Raw genomic sequence first — 13282 nt, 5'->3', positions numbered from 1 at the left:
ACAGTGATGGACGGGGATTGTCGGAATATTCCACATTCGAATAAGCCGACTGCCACAGATAATACCAGTTCGCACTGCATTTGGGCGTGATGTGCTTCAGTTTTCAATTGTATTGTCAAATATGAAACATTTCAATATGAATTAGGTATATAGTTTAAAACTTTGAATACCTATCTACTTTATCTGTTCCATTTTCCCATCAATACTAGTTAACGTAAAAGAAGGCAAAGTTTCCCTTAAAATCAATCTTCTTTATCCCATTCAATATCCCGAAGAAAGCTTGTAAGATGTATAAAAAGTAGTGGAACAGCTGGGTGCTCCGGATCGCTCTCAGAAAGAACTGTCAAAGTAGTTAGCATAAGATGCCGAACAAGTTGAATGTTTGAACTTGCATCAAGGCTAACTTGCGAGAGATGCATTTTAACATGCCAGCGCTGAAATTGCAGGAATATCGCGGGAATTCAATATTTTTGTAGACCTCTTCTGACGGACACCGACGAGACGCCCGTCGTCTGCGTCATGCTTTCTTTTTTGTTCAATCATGCGTGGATTATTTACGATAAGCACGTCATGATTTTGTATTGTTATTATACACTTGAAATAATTCAGGCTTTCCCATAAATACCTATGCCATATTACCAACTCTTTTTTCGAACAGCTACTATATCTGTTGGCTCGGTACCGTTCGAACTTGAATATACGTCAAATATTTTTAGATTTGGAAGTCATGTGTTAAAATAACGTTCATTTTGAAAAAAAAAAAAACTTCAGTTTCAAGAGATGGTTAATATCATATTGCAGAAAATATTACTCACATATCTTAGAAGCATTGTTTAAATACAGCAGGGTTACGACGTGTGTTCTAGTTTCGTGTTGTCAATCTAAGCCCGTACATCGCCGGGCAAAAAATCAAAATTCCAACAAGTGCAGGCCTAGTGATTTGGCAAGCGAGTAAAATGGTTTTATATCCCGCGAGTGGCCACGAAGAATTAGCTCTTGAGGACGGATAAACTGCGAACGGATCGCTTAAACGCCGCTCGGCGCTGAGTTATTGCCCTCAGCGCGCCTGTTCGCCGCCCATTTATAACGGAGCTCTGCTCAAACCAAATATTATTTCTTAACTACGTTTTTACCGCGAACGGTTCGAGGAAATGGTTTTAAGGACCTTTGTTTTATCGAAATCGGTAAAAACTTTGTTATAGCTTACGTATACCACTTAATGTAGACCGCGCAGTTCCAACGAGAGGACTTTGTTATGAGATTCAAGAATTAAGAATTTTCCTGGGAGCATAACTATGATTGTTAAATAATATGTATACATAAACGAATGCTCTTCTACCTACTTATGTAACAATTATGTACTTATTGAGAAAGGTTATAGGTTCTTTAGTATAAACTAGTTTATGTAATATAGCTGTACGTTATACTGTTACGGCTTTGGTTCTAAAATCGTTAAGTCACTTTTAAAGATTTTCCTACTCCGCTCACTGCAATATAGCTCGAAAAGTACGCTCTCTTACACCATCCCGAGTATCCTTCCTTCGACTTTAAAATGATCAGTGGAAGTAACGAGGTAACTGAACAAGGAAAGGGGTTTAATCCTCTAACTTTGTACTTAAATAAGGGGCTGAAGAAACACTTTGAGAATATAGGTACAGGCATTATATATCAGCTAGCGGGATTATCTACCGATTATGTAAATGAAATGAATATTTCCGGGCAGGTCGGGGTCATTTTACTTATTTATGCTTTAGTAAATTCCCAATGGATATAAAATATGCAGGAATTTGTAATGTAGGTCAACTAAATACCTACCTAGTTATGTACACTGTTACATATACTACGTAGATATGTACCTAGATTTCTTTGCTTATTATATCCAATAAAATTAATTAGAAAGTAACTCTGTCGGTCTGTTTGTCCCTATCCTCTTCTGAAGCTGAGAAGCTGGTTTATAATAATTTCATTTTCTATACCAGAAACTATTGAAAATGACTGTATAAAATAATAAGTACAGATATACGTCAGTAGTCAAATTATGACTACGTAGGAGTAAATATTTTACACTCTTGAGCATCTTTTATATATTGAACATTTTAAAAGTAGGTTGTTAAAGAGGGTCCCTACTCGTGGAATGACTGCAGGCTTACATTTTCTCCTTCATGGACGTCACTCAAATTGGGGAAGCGTATTTCACCCTAACTTTTTCTAATTTAAAACTTATTCATCAGCGTTGAGTTGACAAAGGATTTTAACGTCTGCAAAATTAAGTCCAGCGTTTTTTAAACAGCCCAATCAGTTTTTGTATAAATTATTATGCAAAGCTTAATGAAGTGGGCGAATTTGGTGGCCACGCGTAAATTAATTACTGCGTCAGTTTTTTCGTTAAAATATACCCCAGGATTTTCGTGTAATTTCCCATTAAAAAAACGTTTTTTGGTTAGTAATTTTACTATACTTACTGGTAAAATACTGAGGAAAAATATGCTTCGTCACTATAAAAGTTCATTCAAAGATAAAAGCAAATAGTTTGACTCATTAAAACGGAGCGAGGCAAACTGCTGAGTCGCTATTGTCATTCTTTACCCTGAAGAGCGGTTTGATATTTCGGGCGGTAACGATGACGTTCGACTCTGCAGACACGTTGCCGGCCCCATTCTTTGTCGTTTACTGAACATACTTATTCTGAAAAATGTTACTGTTGATTTAAAAAAAAATCATGGAGAATGCAAGACATACTAATGAACAAATGCAATTATTGTAAACTTAGATAGGCCTAGAACAAGCACGTGCATCGTTGTAAATGAGACGTTTGCCGACGAATATGGTTTGTTATTAATCACTTCAGTGGTTAGATGTGAGCCGAGGTTCACATTTTATTTTTCAGATAATTTTTCATCCTGTCTCATAGCTGACGCATTTGTCGTAACATTTTTCAAGTCTTAATGATCGCGGCACTGTTTCGATTGAAAAAAAAAAAACAAACAAAGAGCAGCATTTATTGAAGCACGCTGCCTACCCTCCATTTACTTAGTTCTTTGTTTTTCAAATAAATGCTACCTAGAACGTATTTGATGTGGGCTTAGGTCCGTAGGTTTTCTGTTTTAAATCGATGAAATAGAAGGCTCTCAGCAAACATTGCTCCTGCACCGCGCAGCGTCTCAGCACGCCATGCAAGTACCTATGATGGGTAAGATATGAACGGGGACTGTAATGTACGTGTACATATTGTATATGTAGACACATTAGTAGGATTGAAACCTCTCTGCCAAACTTAGAATTGCAAATAGTGCCTGCAACCACTCTCCGATGCTGTTTGGTTCAAAAGAAAAACAGTATTTCGGGGTTCTTTTAAGAATAAATTGAATTTGAAATCGCTGTGGCAGTGTTTTAAAGTTAGAAAGAAATGACGTCGCGCTCATAGTTTTAATACATTTTACATAAATTGTCTAGGACATTATTTTTCAAGGGAAAGACATTTCAGTTCAATTTCCATGCAGTAAAACCACGAAGATATTCAAATGACACTATCTAACCAAACCGAACCTTTGCAGTTTCTACATTTAAGTACAGTTACAGCATTATCCATGTATAATTTATGCGCAAATATTATCTATTGACTTACATTTAGATTATCATACTGAATTTAATAATGATTATTTTCCCTCAAAGTGCCTAAATTGTGTCTTACATAACCAGCACAAGGGTTCTCACACACAGTGTAGCATCGTCAAAATAATTGCAAAGTCCATGTTAATATATGTTGACGCTTTCCCGGGGGGGGTTAATCAAACTCCCAGCGTCAGAACTAATTTGATCTAAAGTTTCGGTTTCCGCGGCCAACTTATTTGCCTTCCTAGTTATAATACTTAGCGGTGTTCATAGAGTTCATATATTGTCCCCACATTGTCTGAACTCGTAATAAGTCGATGCGGTTGTCAAATAACTTTGCGAGAACCCGCAGCCGTGTGCATTTCTCTTAATGAAGTTGGCGGTGAGACTTCATTTGTGCTAGAAATGATTGTAGTAAGACGTGCCACTATGCAACTTGATCAAAAGATGTGTTTAGCTAAGCTTGATTATGTCATAAATAAGTAGCAGTTGTTTCAAATAATTTGTGATGCAATTAGTATTGCTATTTATATTGTTTCCTGGACGCTACTAGCGCGTTTAATGCAACAGAGAGATATAACTCATTTGTGCTACAGAACTTAAATGATTGGCCACTTTTTTGTACGCCCGGAGCGCTATTAACGAACGAATATCTACAACGTAGATCGTAATTGCAATTACTCGTAGTTTTAAATTTACGTCATCTAGTAACTTTCTGAACGGGTTACGTAAAACATTATGACAAACAAGTTTGGCGTAAGTGCCGACGGCTCAACCGCCACGACCTAAACTTCCGGCCGCCTTCAAACTTCGATTATATTAGACTGGAGCCGCTCTACCTTGAAATATTATGGATACCTGACTGACGGAACTCACCGGAGCTTGGCGTTAATGTTTGCCTGTAATTGCCTTGGCGGGATCGAGTTTGATCCCCGAAAGTGGAACATGATCAGAGGAATATACAACATAATTATGTCTATCTGTCGAAATCGACCGATGCATTTTTCTTACTTAATATTAAAAAAAAACAATACGAAGTAACGCATTGCATGAAAAGGTACTGTGACTTGCAAGTAGGAAAAGATAAAATTGATGGCAGAAATCCAACGAGGGAAGCGTGAAGATTTTGATTAACTTCAAGTTTGACGTTTATTTGAGCCCTAAGAAGTACTCCAAGTAATGAATATTGTTACTCAACCGTTTATTTGTCGCCTGCAACCTTAGCCGAAGTGACAATCGTTGACGCAACGTAGCGATTGAAACGTAGTCTGGATCTGTCGCGCCACTGCAGAAGAGAGAGTAGCTACGACGATACGCTTACGAAGCGTAAGCGGTTGTGACGTTGGCTAGGTACCCTAATGGGGTATCGGACCGCATCGGCGCCGATATTGCGTCCCGGGTGGAAACTTTGCTTAGCTTTAAAAGACAAACAAAGGACATATTGTGGTTTTAGAAGTGGAAGGTACATATTGTGGTTTTACTGTAACCTTAAGAGAGTAAGTAACTTTGTAACTTAAAGTTACTTAGGTCTATAGGTACCATTATTTAGGCGTATTATACGTAGGTTCAATGTACATACTGTAACATAATATTACAAGAAGGTACAGATGTAGTGCGAAAAGATTTGCCTTCGTATTGTTACGGAAACGTACGAACGTGTCATGCTATTTCAGTTAGTCTCAGTACAATGTACTGACATTAACTGAACTAGCATGACAAATACGAACGTTTCCGGAATAATACGAAGGAAACCCTTTTCGCACTACATCTATATGATCGATCGAATAGCTTTGCTTTTATTTATATTTACTTCAAAAGCAAATAATACACCCATACGGTGATAAAAAAAATTATGACGATAAGTACCTACTTATCATGTTATTGCTACCAATCATTCTCTGTCTATCATTTAGGGCTCTTTGTAAAAAGAAGAAATTTTACTCAGAATATGTATTTAAAAACATAAAAGCTATATATCATCCTTATTATAATGGGCTCAAATTCATAGCACAACCCAATTACAAATACCGTGACCTTCACGTCCGAGTTTGGTTGGGTAGGTGACGGACTGAAATGTGACACGTTGCGTTAGTCCGGGTCTGACTGAATCCACCCGTGAATTCCGGGTCGCAATGTCGCGGACCCTAATTGATAGTGGGACTTAATTGCCTGCCCGGACTGTTATCCCACTAAGTAAATTCTGATCGGATAGAGCGTTGATCTGGGTATTTTATGAAATAGTTTTGTTGGTGTAGTGAGTGAAAAATAGATTACCGAATGAAGTTTAAGACAACGTTAAAAAATGCATTAAAGCCCAAGTGCGTTTTCACATTTTCCGATCCGATATCGGATGTAGGACCGGTATCTCATACATTTAAGCCGCCGTCTTTGATTTTTGGCTTTGAAATCCTTCCGACATCCGATATATAGGTAACTAGGAAAGTAAGGATCTTCTTACTCTACATTCATTTAAAAACTACTTCTATCCCGTTAACGCTTCGTCGCATAACGTATCAGCTTTAGTATCAGCGAGCAGCAGTATCAGCGAGGAAATGTCATTGAATCCGTTGTACAATGTCTCAAGGACCTATTTTATTTAGATTTCAGCTAGATAATTAACACTTTCGCTACCAAGAACCCGACTGTCGGGTACACCGCTCGTAGAAGCGTAGCCGATTACATGGGTTTCCCCGTATGTAGCGAAAATGTCGTAGCGCCGCGTAGAGCCCGGTTTAGAAAGTGTTAAGAGTTGTGGTTTGTTTTAATTTCAATATGTACATTTATTAATGTAAATAATTGGATATTATTCTCCCATCAATAATTTTAGAACAACAAGAATAAATAATAATTTCAATTTGTACAGGTTAACAATGTTCATAACTATTCCAAATTACTTACCTTCTTGGGCTTGCCGTTCTTGCGGAGCAGCTTGGCGCAGCAGAGGCCGCGCGTGTCCGGCAGCGGCTGCGGCGGGCGGCGCTGCCAGCACAGCCGGCGCGGGCTCGCCGCGCGCGCCGCCTCGCTCCGCATCTCCTCCTTATCTTCGCACATCACGACACCTACCTACCCAGCCTACGCTACCCACCAATCACAACCACCCAGATATCGGTGCTTTATGAGAACCCCTGGCATTGTTTTCCTCTATAAAACTACGAACGTTCCTCGATAAACACTATCTTGTAATATATTACGGAAAATAGAGGCGATTTGGCAAGCCGTTTACCTATGTTACTCGTACTTCAAAAGTAAGTTATCGCGAGACCCTAAGTTCGATAGCTTTGTACTATACTGTATTTAAGACTAGGTTAGATTTCTACTACTGCTAGTCTACGAAAATCTGAAGAAGCGTAACGTCCGACTTAGCATCTGAAACAAGCACAATTTCGAACATTACAATAAGCCTTTAACTTATTTACATAGTAGCATTACGGACGTCGGGAACTTAAGAAACATTCAAATCTTGTTAAACCTTAGTTAGTGTAGTCAACTCCTAGCCGCGAAGTACTCTCGAACTTGGTCTAATTTACATGTAATTTGTGCCCGCGAGTACTTGGGATTTGTCTCTAAGTAAAAATGTTACTTGTGGCGTCCTGATGAATATTAAACAACAAGACTAATGAATGCGCAAACTTACTCCACATTATTACGGCAAGCTCATTGAATTCTTCGCCAAACTCGGCGTCACTCATTAAAATTCTTGCCGGGTGTTTAAATAAGGGTGAATTACTGTATAACGGCGAAGTAACATCGAAGTATTGTTTCACCCGTATCTCGGGATTCCTTAAATATTAATGTTCCACCCAGTTATATTTGACTGTCAGTGCGGGACTTGTCTTAAAAGATTGGTTTTTGATTCGTACCAACATTGTGACCCGAGAGACTAGGTACAGTGGGTCGATAAAGATGACGTTAATGGATTAAAGGTTGCGTTTTGGGGTGATTAATTATTACCTGCTGCGTAAACAATAAATTATGGAATGTACTTAGCAAGATTGTATTTTGAAAGACAAATAATGTACCTTATACTTCAAAACAAAGTAGGTATGTACGTAAAGTCGAGAATACCTAGCTAGGTAGGATGCATATGCACATGTTTTGTATGTCTTTCCCATCACGGAACTATGGTGTTCCGGACCTTTGGGAGGCGTGCGCGGGGCCGAAGCCAACGCGTAGAGGCCCTTTTGACACTTTAATGAAATGTAAGGGGTACACGCAAGCGTATGCTGTCCTTGCCCGTATCATGGGACACACGCAGAGGCAGCACCCGCCCGGGTGTTAGGACTATTTGAGAGTTAATGGAATCTAAAATGAACTGGGCTATTTTGATGAAAGTGATGAACTAAATACTGCGCCATGGGATAAAAAACCGGACGCCTGCCTAATAAAACGGTATCCAATTTTATTTCCGGCACACGGTGACGGTGACTCGTCCCCACAAGATGGGCCCCTACAAAAAACAACATCCAAGATGGCTCAAGGGCAATACCGGTGTGAGAACTCAAGGGCGTCGAGAGGCGTACTATATAGCCCTAACGACTCCACTCTGGACGGCCAGCCAAGGCAAGCCAGAGGTAGAGAGTTTGTTATTTTTACAATGGTATAATAACTATCAACCATTTAATATGTGTACCTACGACTCCTACGAGTTAAGTTTTATTGCTTTTCAAAGTAACTAATTTAAAACCCATTAATACTAAAAAAAATCTTAATTATGAATCTTGGTTACGATTTTTTCATGTTGTTCACTCGTAATATAATATAATAATAATAATCGAGAAACCTAGAAAAGTAAATCTAAGACGCTTTACGTTTGATATAGGTGAGAAAGTTTTGTGTGACACAATAAAGCCCCTTCGCTTTACTCTTCCGAATTTCTTGACTATTTTAAGATTCAGGAGCGAAGAAAGTAGAATTTTCGTAATAAAAACTCTCTGTGAGTATTTTTCTTGAATACAGACAGGTTTTACATTAGTCGCCTTCCTAATAAAGAATAAAAAATCTGTAGCCCTTAATACATAGTAGGAGAAATTTAATGTTTAAATGTAAATTTATTACATAGCTGCAAACTGACTACTACTTCTCATAAAAACCACCAATATTAAATTTACAGTTTCACAATAATCGCAATGGAGCTTTGAATGTAGTCCGAAAGCCCAGTTGGTAGAAGCGAGCGTCTTGGATTCATTCCAACCGCCAATATCCCATTCTGTTTGTCTTCCGAGGCAATAAAATGACTTTTATGCTAATCATAGGAATTCTATACATTTTTGATGAGACAGCCCCCGACGCATTTGCAGCGTTTAATTATTATAATTTCCATCAAAACTTTCAGATTTTCATTCACCGTTTGTTTTCGGTGGTTCCCTTTTCTCACCGTGTTTCAAGCAGACCACAATACCTTATTAAACTTATGTTTTAATAAGTGTGACCTATAAAATAATACTTATTACTTAATAACTTACCCTTATTAAGAAAATTATTTATGATTTCTATTCAGATGATCATTAAAATTCAAAATATAAAGGGAATCAGCAACACTACCTATAAATACTTACTTTCCCGCGTCGCAGGCCTTCAAAGATATCCTATCAAATAATTTCGCGAGATCAAGTCAGTCGAGCGTCAATAAGAAGCTTTCCCAATTAATTGAAAGATCCCTTAATAAACGTAATAAAGCCTGTTCGTTTAAAAATAAGGCCACCGAAATAAAATTCGGCATCACACAGATCAAAGATCGCAAGGAGTGTTAAAAAATTCGATTGATGTTTATAACGGAGTCTTTGCCGTCAGAGTGCTCAAGAATATAAGCAACAATTTTATTTACACGTTCATAAATAGAATGGAGTACTAAAAAACGTTGAATGCATACCTATTCAGTTTTTGAAAATTCGATACAAATATCATAAAACTAGCACTTGATCTATTGGTGTATGAATGATATTGGTATCTTATCTTGCGAATCTAAATAGGCACCTAGGATGCTAGTCTGTGTTGACATGAAAGGCAAGCGCGGTATGGTATTAGCTTCTTTTTTCCCGAGCGTCGCGACGCAAACAAGGAATAAACAGGCTTTTATTATAAAATCAAGTGCGTTTCAGGCTAAGCGATGGAGTGCTCGTCTGGCGTGTCGTGAGGAAAAGCGGAGGAAATTAAGCGGGTTTTGTTTTCAAAACCAGACTCTATTCAATTCAAAATTTATTCTCTTCACGTGCCATAGGTTTTGTTTACAACCGTCTGAGTGGGTGCTTAGCAAAAACAGGATTACGTTCTAATTTGCTTTTCACTGTGTAAACACCATCGATAACAGAAAAAACTATATTATGAAGAGGAATTTTATGAAGAGGTGTTCTTGTTATTCGGATATTTAACAAGTTATTACATAGTTTTTGATTTTTTGATACGATTCTTACGATCATAATGGTAATTGGACTATAATTTTATTACGCATACTAAACTTAACAAACAGCGTAAATCGTAAACAAACATCACGGTAAAGTCAAAACCCGCTTTGGAAACTGTTACATATTTGTGAATCATTTTCATTGGGTACTAACCAACTGCTACGCTTAAAAATAAATTAATAACTTAGGTAAGGTACAGCGGGGCAAATCTCAACTGGGGGGCAATTGTAACTAATGCATTTTTTCCATTATTACACTATGATGTATATATCTACATGTAGTAGTAGTAGTAGTAGTAAAACACTTTATTGTACCAGAAAATAATACAACGCACAAGAAAAAGAGCTTATATCTAGTACAAAAGCGAACTTATCCCTTTAAGGGATCTCTTCCAGTTAACCTTTGAGCAATTGAAGGAGAATTGGAGATGGACATGTATCCACTGAACACGCCTACCATATATAACCGGTGGACACTCTGTTTAATAATGCAAACATTGCAAAACATGGAAAAAATGGACCAGTTACATTTACCCCCAGACGAGATTTGCGCCGCTGTTCCTTACTTAATTTTCGGCGTTAAAACATATAAGTATTGTTCAAATTCATAGTTTCCAGATATGGAGTTCTACGAACATGTAAATTATGTGATGAAAAGTTTTTTACTTTCTTTACAGTTCAAGCATAACGTAATATCTTCCCAGCTCTATGCAACACTGCACATGAATTTGGTGTGTAATCAAAGTACTTTTGTTGCAACATCAGAAAGAGATCGAAAAATAAATAGACCATCATTAATTATTTACCTAAATCCTTGTCCAATATTTGTAGATAATTATTTATGTAGGTAAGATGTAGCAGCTTTTAACTGTAGAAAGTAACTATACTTAACTCCAAGTTGACATGTTTCTTTACATGAAAATACATAAACACTGTGAGTGTCTGCAAAAAGTCACGCCACAAATACTTTAAATTAGATTATAATTAAAAAAGATACGAAATAAAAACAACAAATAAAAAAGTAACATAACTTTTAATTAGACAGAAACATGCTTTTTCTACATCGATATCTTACCAAATCAGGCAAGCGGATACGAGTAACTCTGCTCAACTGTAATCCACGCGCGGAAATGAACGGCAAAGCCCGGGAAAAGTTTACGAAGTTCGCAAACGCCTAGGAGGCGAGAGTTGTTCGACAGAGGCAACACAGTGGCACCGGGAGGAGCGCCGGCAACGCTCTGCCGCTCCGGCGGCCCGTCGCGGCCTTATAACCGAGCTCCACGCAACCTCCTGAATGTAAGGCCTGAGTCTCGGAGCGGAGCGATCGGCAGGGCGGGCGCGTGTGTATGCAGCGTCGACTCAGGACTCTTGTATGAGCTTCAATTGTTTGACACGCACGCCGCACGCCCCGCCCCGCTGCGCGCCCAATGTGAGCGTGCACTCAGGCCTTTACACTAAGGCTTCGGTCGTTCTGACACGTAACACGTCACCCGCGGTATCTTTGTGGTGCATCGCAGATGCGGTTCGCAGATGTTCGAAAGTGGCCGTTTTTGTCCACTGCGCACCACAGCAGGGAATGACTAGGTACCTACTTCTAAACATTTTCAAACACAGTCGCCGCCGCCCTTGACGTGTCAGAAATACAGAGCCCTAATCTCACCCTTCCGTCAAGGACCCCTACAAAGTACCACGTCGCACCGTAAGCTATCGACGGATCGGCTATAAAGATCTTATGCAGATTACTGCAGACATCCGTGGAAATGCATTTTAAATCCTGGCGAAATTAATGGTTTCGCTAATCTCTCCCCCTCTTAGCGATGCACTTTACGAGTTAACATATCGCTTTTGAGAACCTTGACATAGCAAGATGGAGATTAATTATATAAATATATATCTCTGTCTCTAGTTTGTGAAGCGCTAATACGAGCGAATCTCTTAACGGTGGCGAGTATAGGACATAAGGAATTTAATTAGATGACTTTTACTTAAAATTGAAATATTTTTTATTCCATGCATAATAATAAGTGGGCCCACAATGAACCTAATACAAAACCCTCGCGTTGTATTTGTGTACTCATGCGTATAGTTCTTCTGACATCTAAATTGTCCTCTTATATAAGCAAGAAACATTGCCATTTGCCAGTGACTGTGAGTTATATAGTACGAACGGAAAACTTATTATCTCCAATAAGGATAAAGATAAAAGAGAAATACGAATATTTTGTGCGGAAACGCTCGTGTTCGCTTGTAGAGCATCTCCGGGCAACCAGGTTGACACCTGACTAATTAGTCCTGGCGGCGGCGAAACCAAAATGTTAGACGTTAATTAAATTTTGCCGTGTGTTCAACAACAGACGCCGATGTTAATAAATAGATGTTTGTAAATCAATTTTTGAATAAGAGGCGAATAAATGTTAAGTAATGTACTTACAGGGGCCAATTTCGACTGGCGAGTAATTACAAATATAATGTTCTACAATGTTTAGATTATTATAAATATAATGTACTTATTCTAAAATTAGTTTATAGTATTTCTGATACAGAGATAATGTTTTTTTTTGTTGTTCTGATAATACAATATTGGGTTAGCCAAAATAGCCAGGTTAGCAATTTTTTAACCAGGCTGAACGACAGAGCTTTGAAATATTTACCATTGCACGAAATTATTACAATTACACCAAAAACGGAGACCAAATATGGTAGTTTTTTTATTTTTATAATGATCATAAATTTTACGATAATAGATGGATTAGAATAGGTAATGATACGGTTTTCTTCAAAAAACTTTTGACCGATCCATATCTTATTTATATTTGTCCATTTTGCTGGCATTGATACAATTTAAAATATGATTTATAATGATAAAAAATATTGAAGGCCCGCGAGGTCTGTTCACGGGCCTTCAATATTTTCGCTACAACATGGAAAATAGGACTACGTGCTACGGCGGCGTAGCACCCGCGCACGCACGGCGTTTATCGTTTTTTTTTATGTAGCCCTACGTTGTAGCCGATAACATGGATTTTCCTGTATGTAGCGAAAATGGGTCGTAGAGACATAACGATTATATTATATTTTTTTGATTAGCACTGAATGGGTTTTGAATCTGACTATTGTATTCGAATGAAGCTTTAAAGATTTAAGTGACGTTTTTGGTTTAAAGAAATGTCACTTTTGAAATCGATATATTATCGGTATGTATCAGTATTGTATTGTTCGACTGTCGTCGAATGAATTACATAGGTAACTGTGTAACAAGACAATGGGAAC

General features: G+C 38.1%; 1 protein-coding gene across 1 annotated transcript in view; it reads right to left on the bottom strand.

The window, feature by feature from the left end:
* The window catches only part of LOC125231050, a 72428-nt gene extending 60617 nt beyond the window's left edge, over positions 1-11811 (bottom strand). The window contains exons 1-2 of the mRNA XM_048136394.1: positions 11088-11811; positions 6511-6978 (exon numbers count right to left, since the gene is read on the bottom strand). Of these exons, the coding sequence (XP_047992351.1) occupies positions 6511-6663 (153 nt within the window). The 5' untranslated portion in view covers positions 6664-6978; positions 11088-11811. The remainder of the gene's footprint in view (positions 1-6510; positions 6979-11087) is intronic.
* Positions 11812-13282: the final 1471 nt, after the last annotated feature.

Source organism: Leguminivora glycinivorella, chromosome 11 (assembly GCF_023078275.1).
Source record: "Leguminivora glycinivorella isolate SPB_JAAS2020 chromosome 11, LegGlyc_1.1, whole genome shotgun sequence".
Lineage (NCBI taxonomy): Eukaryota > Metazoa > Arthropoda > Insecta > Lepidoptera > Tortricidae > Leguminivora > Leguminivora glycinivorella.
Note: the sequence above shows the minus strand (reverse complement) of the source record. Positions and strands in the feature narration are given on the sequence as shown.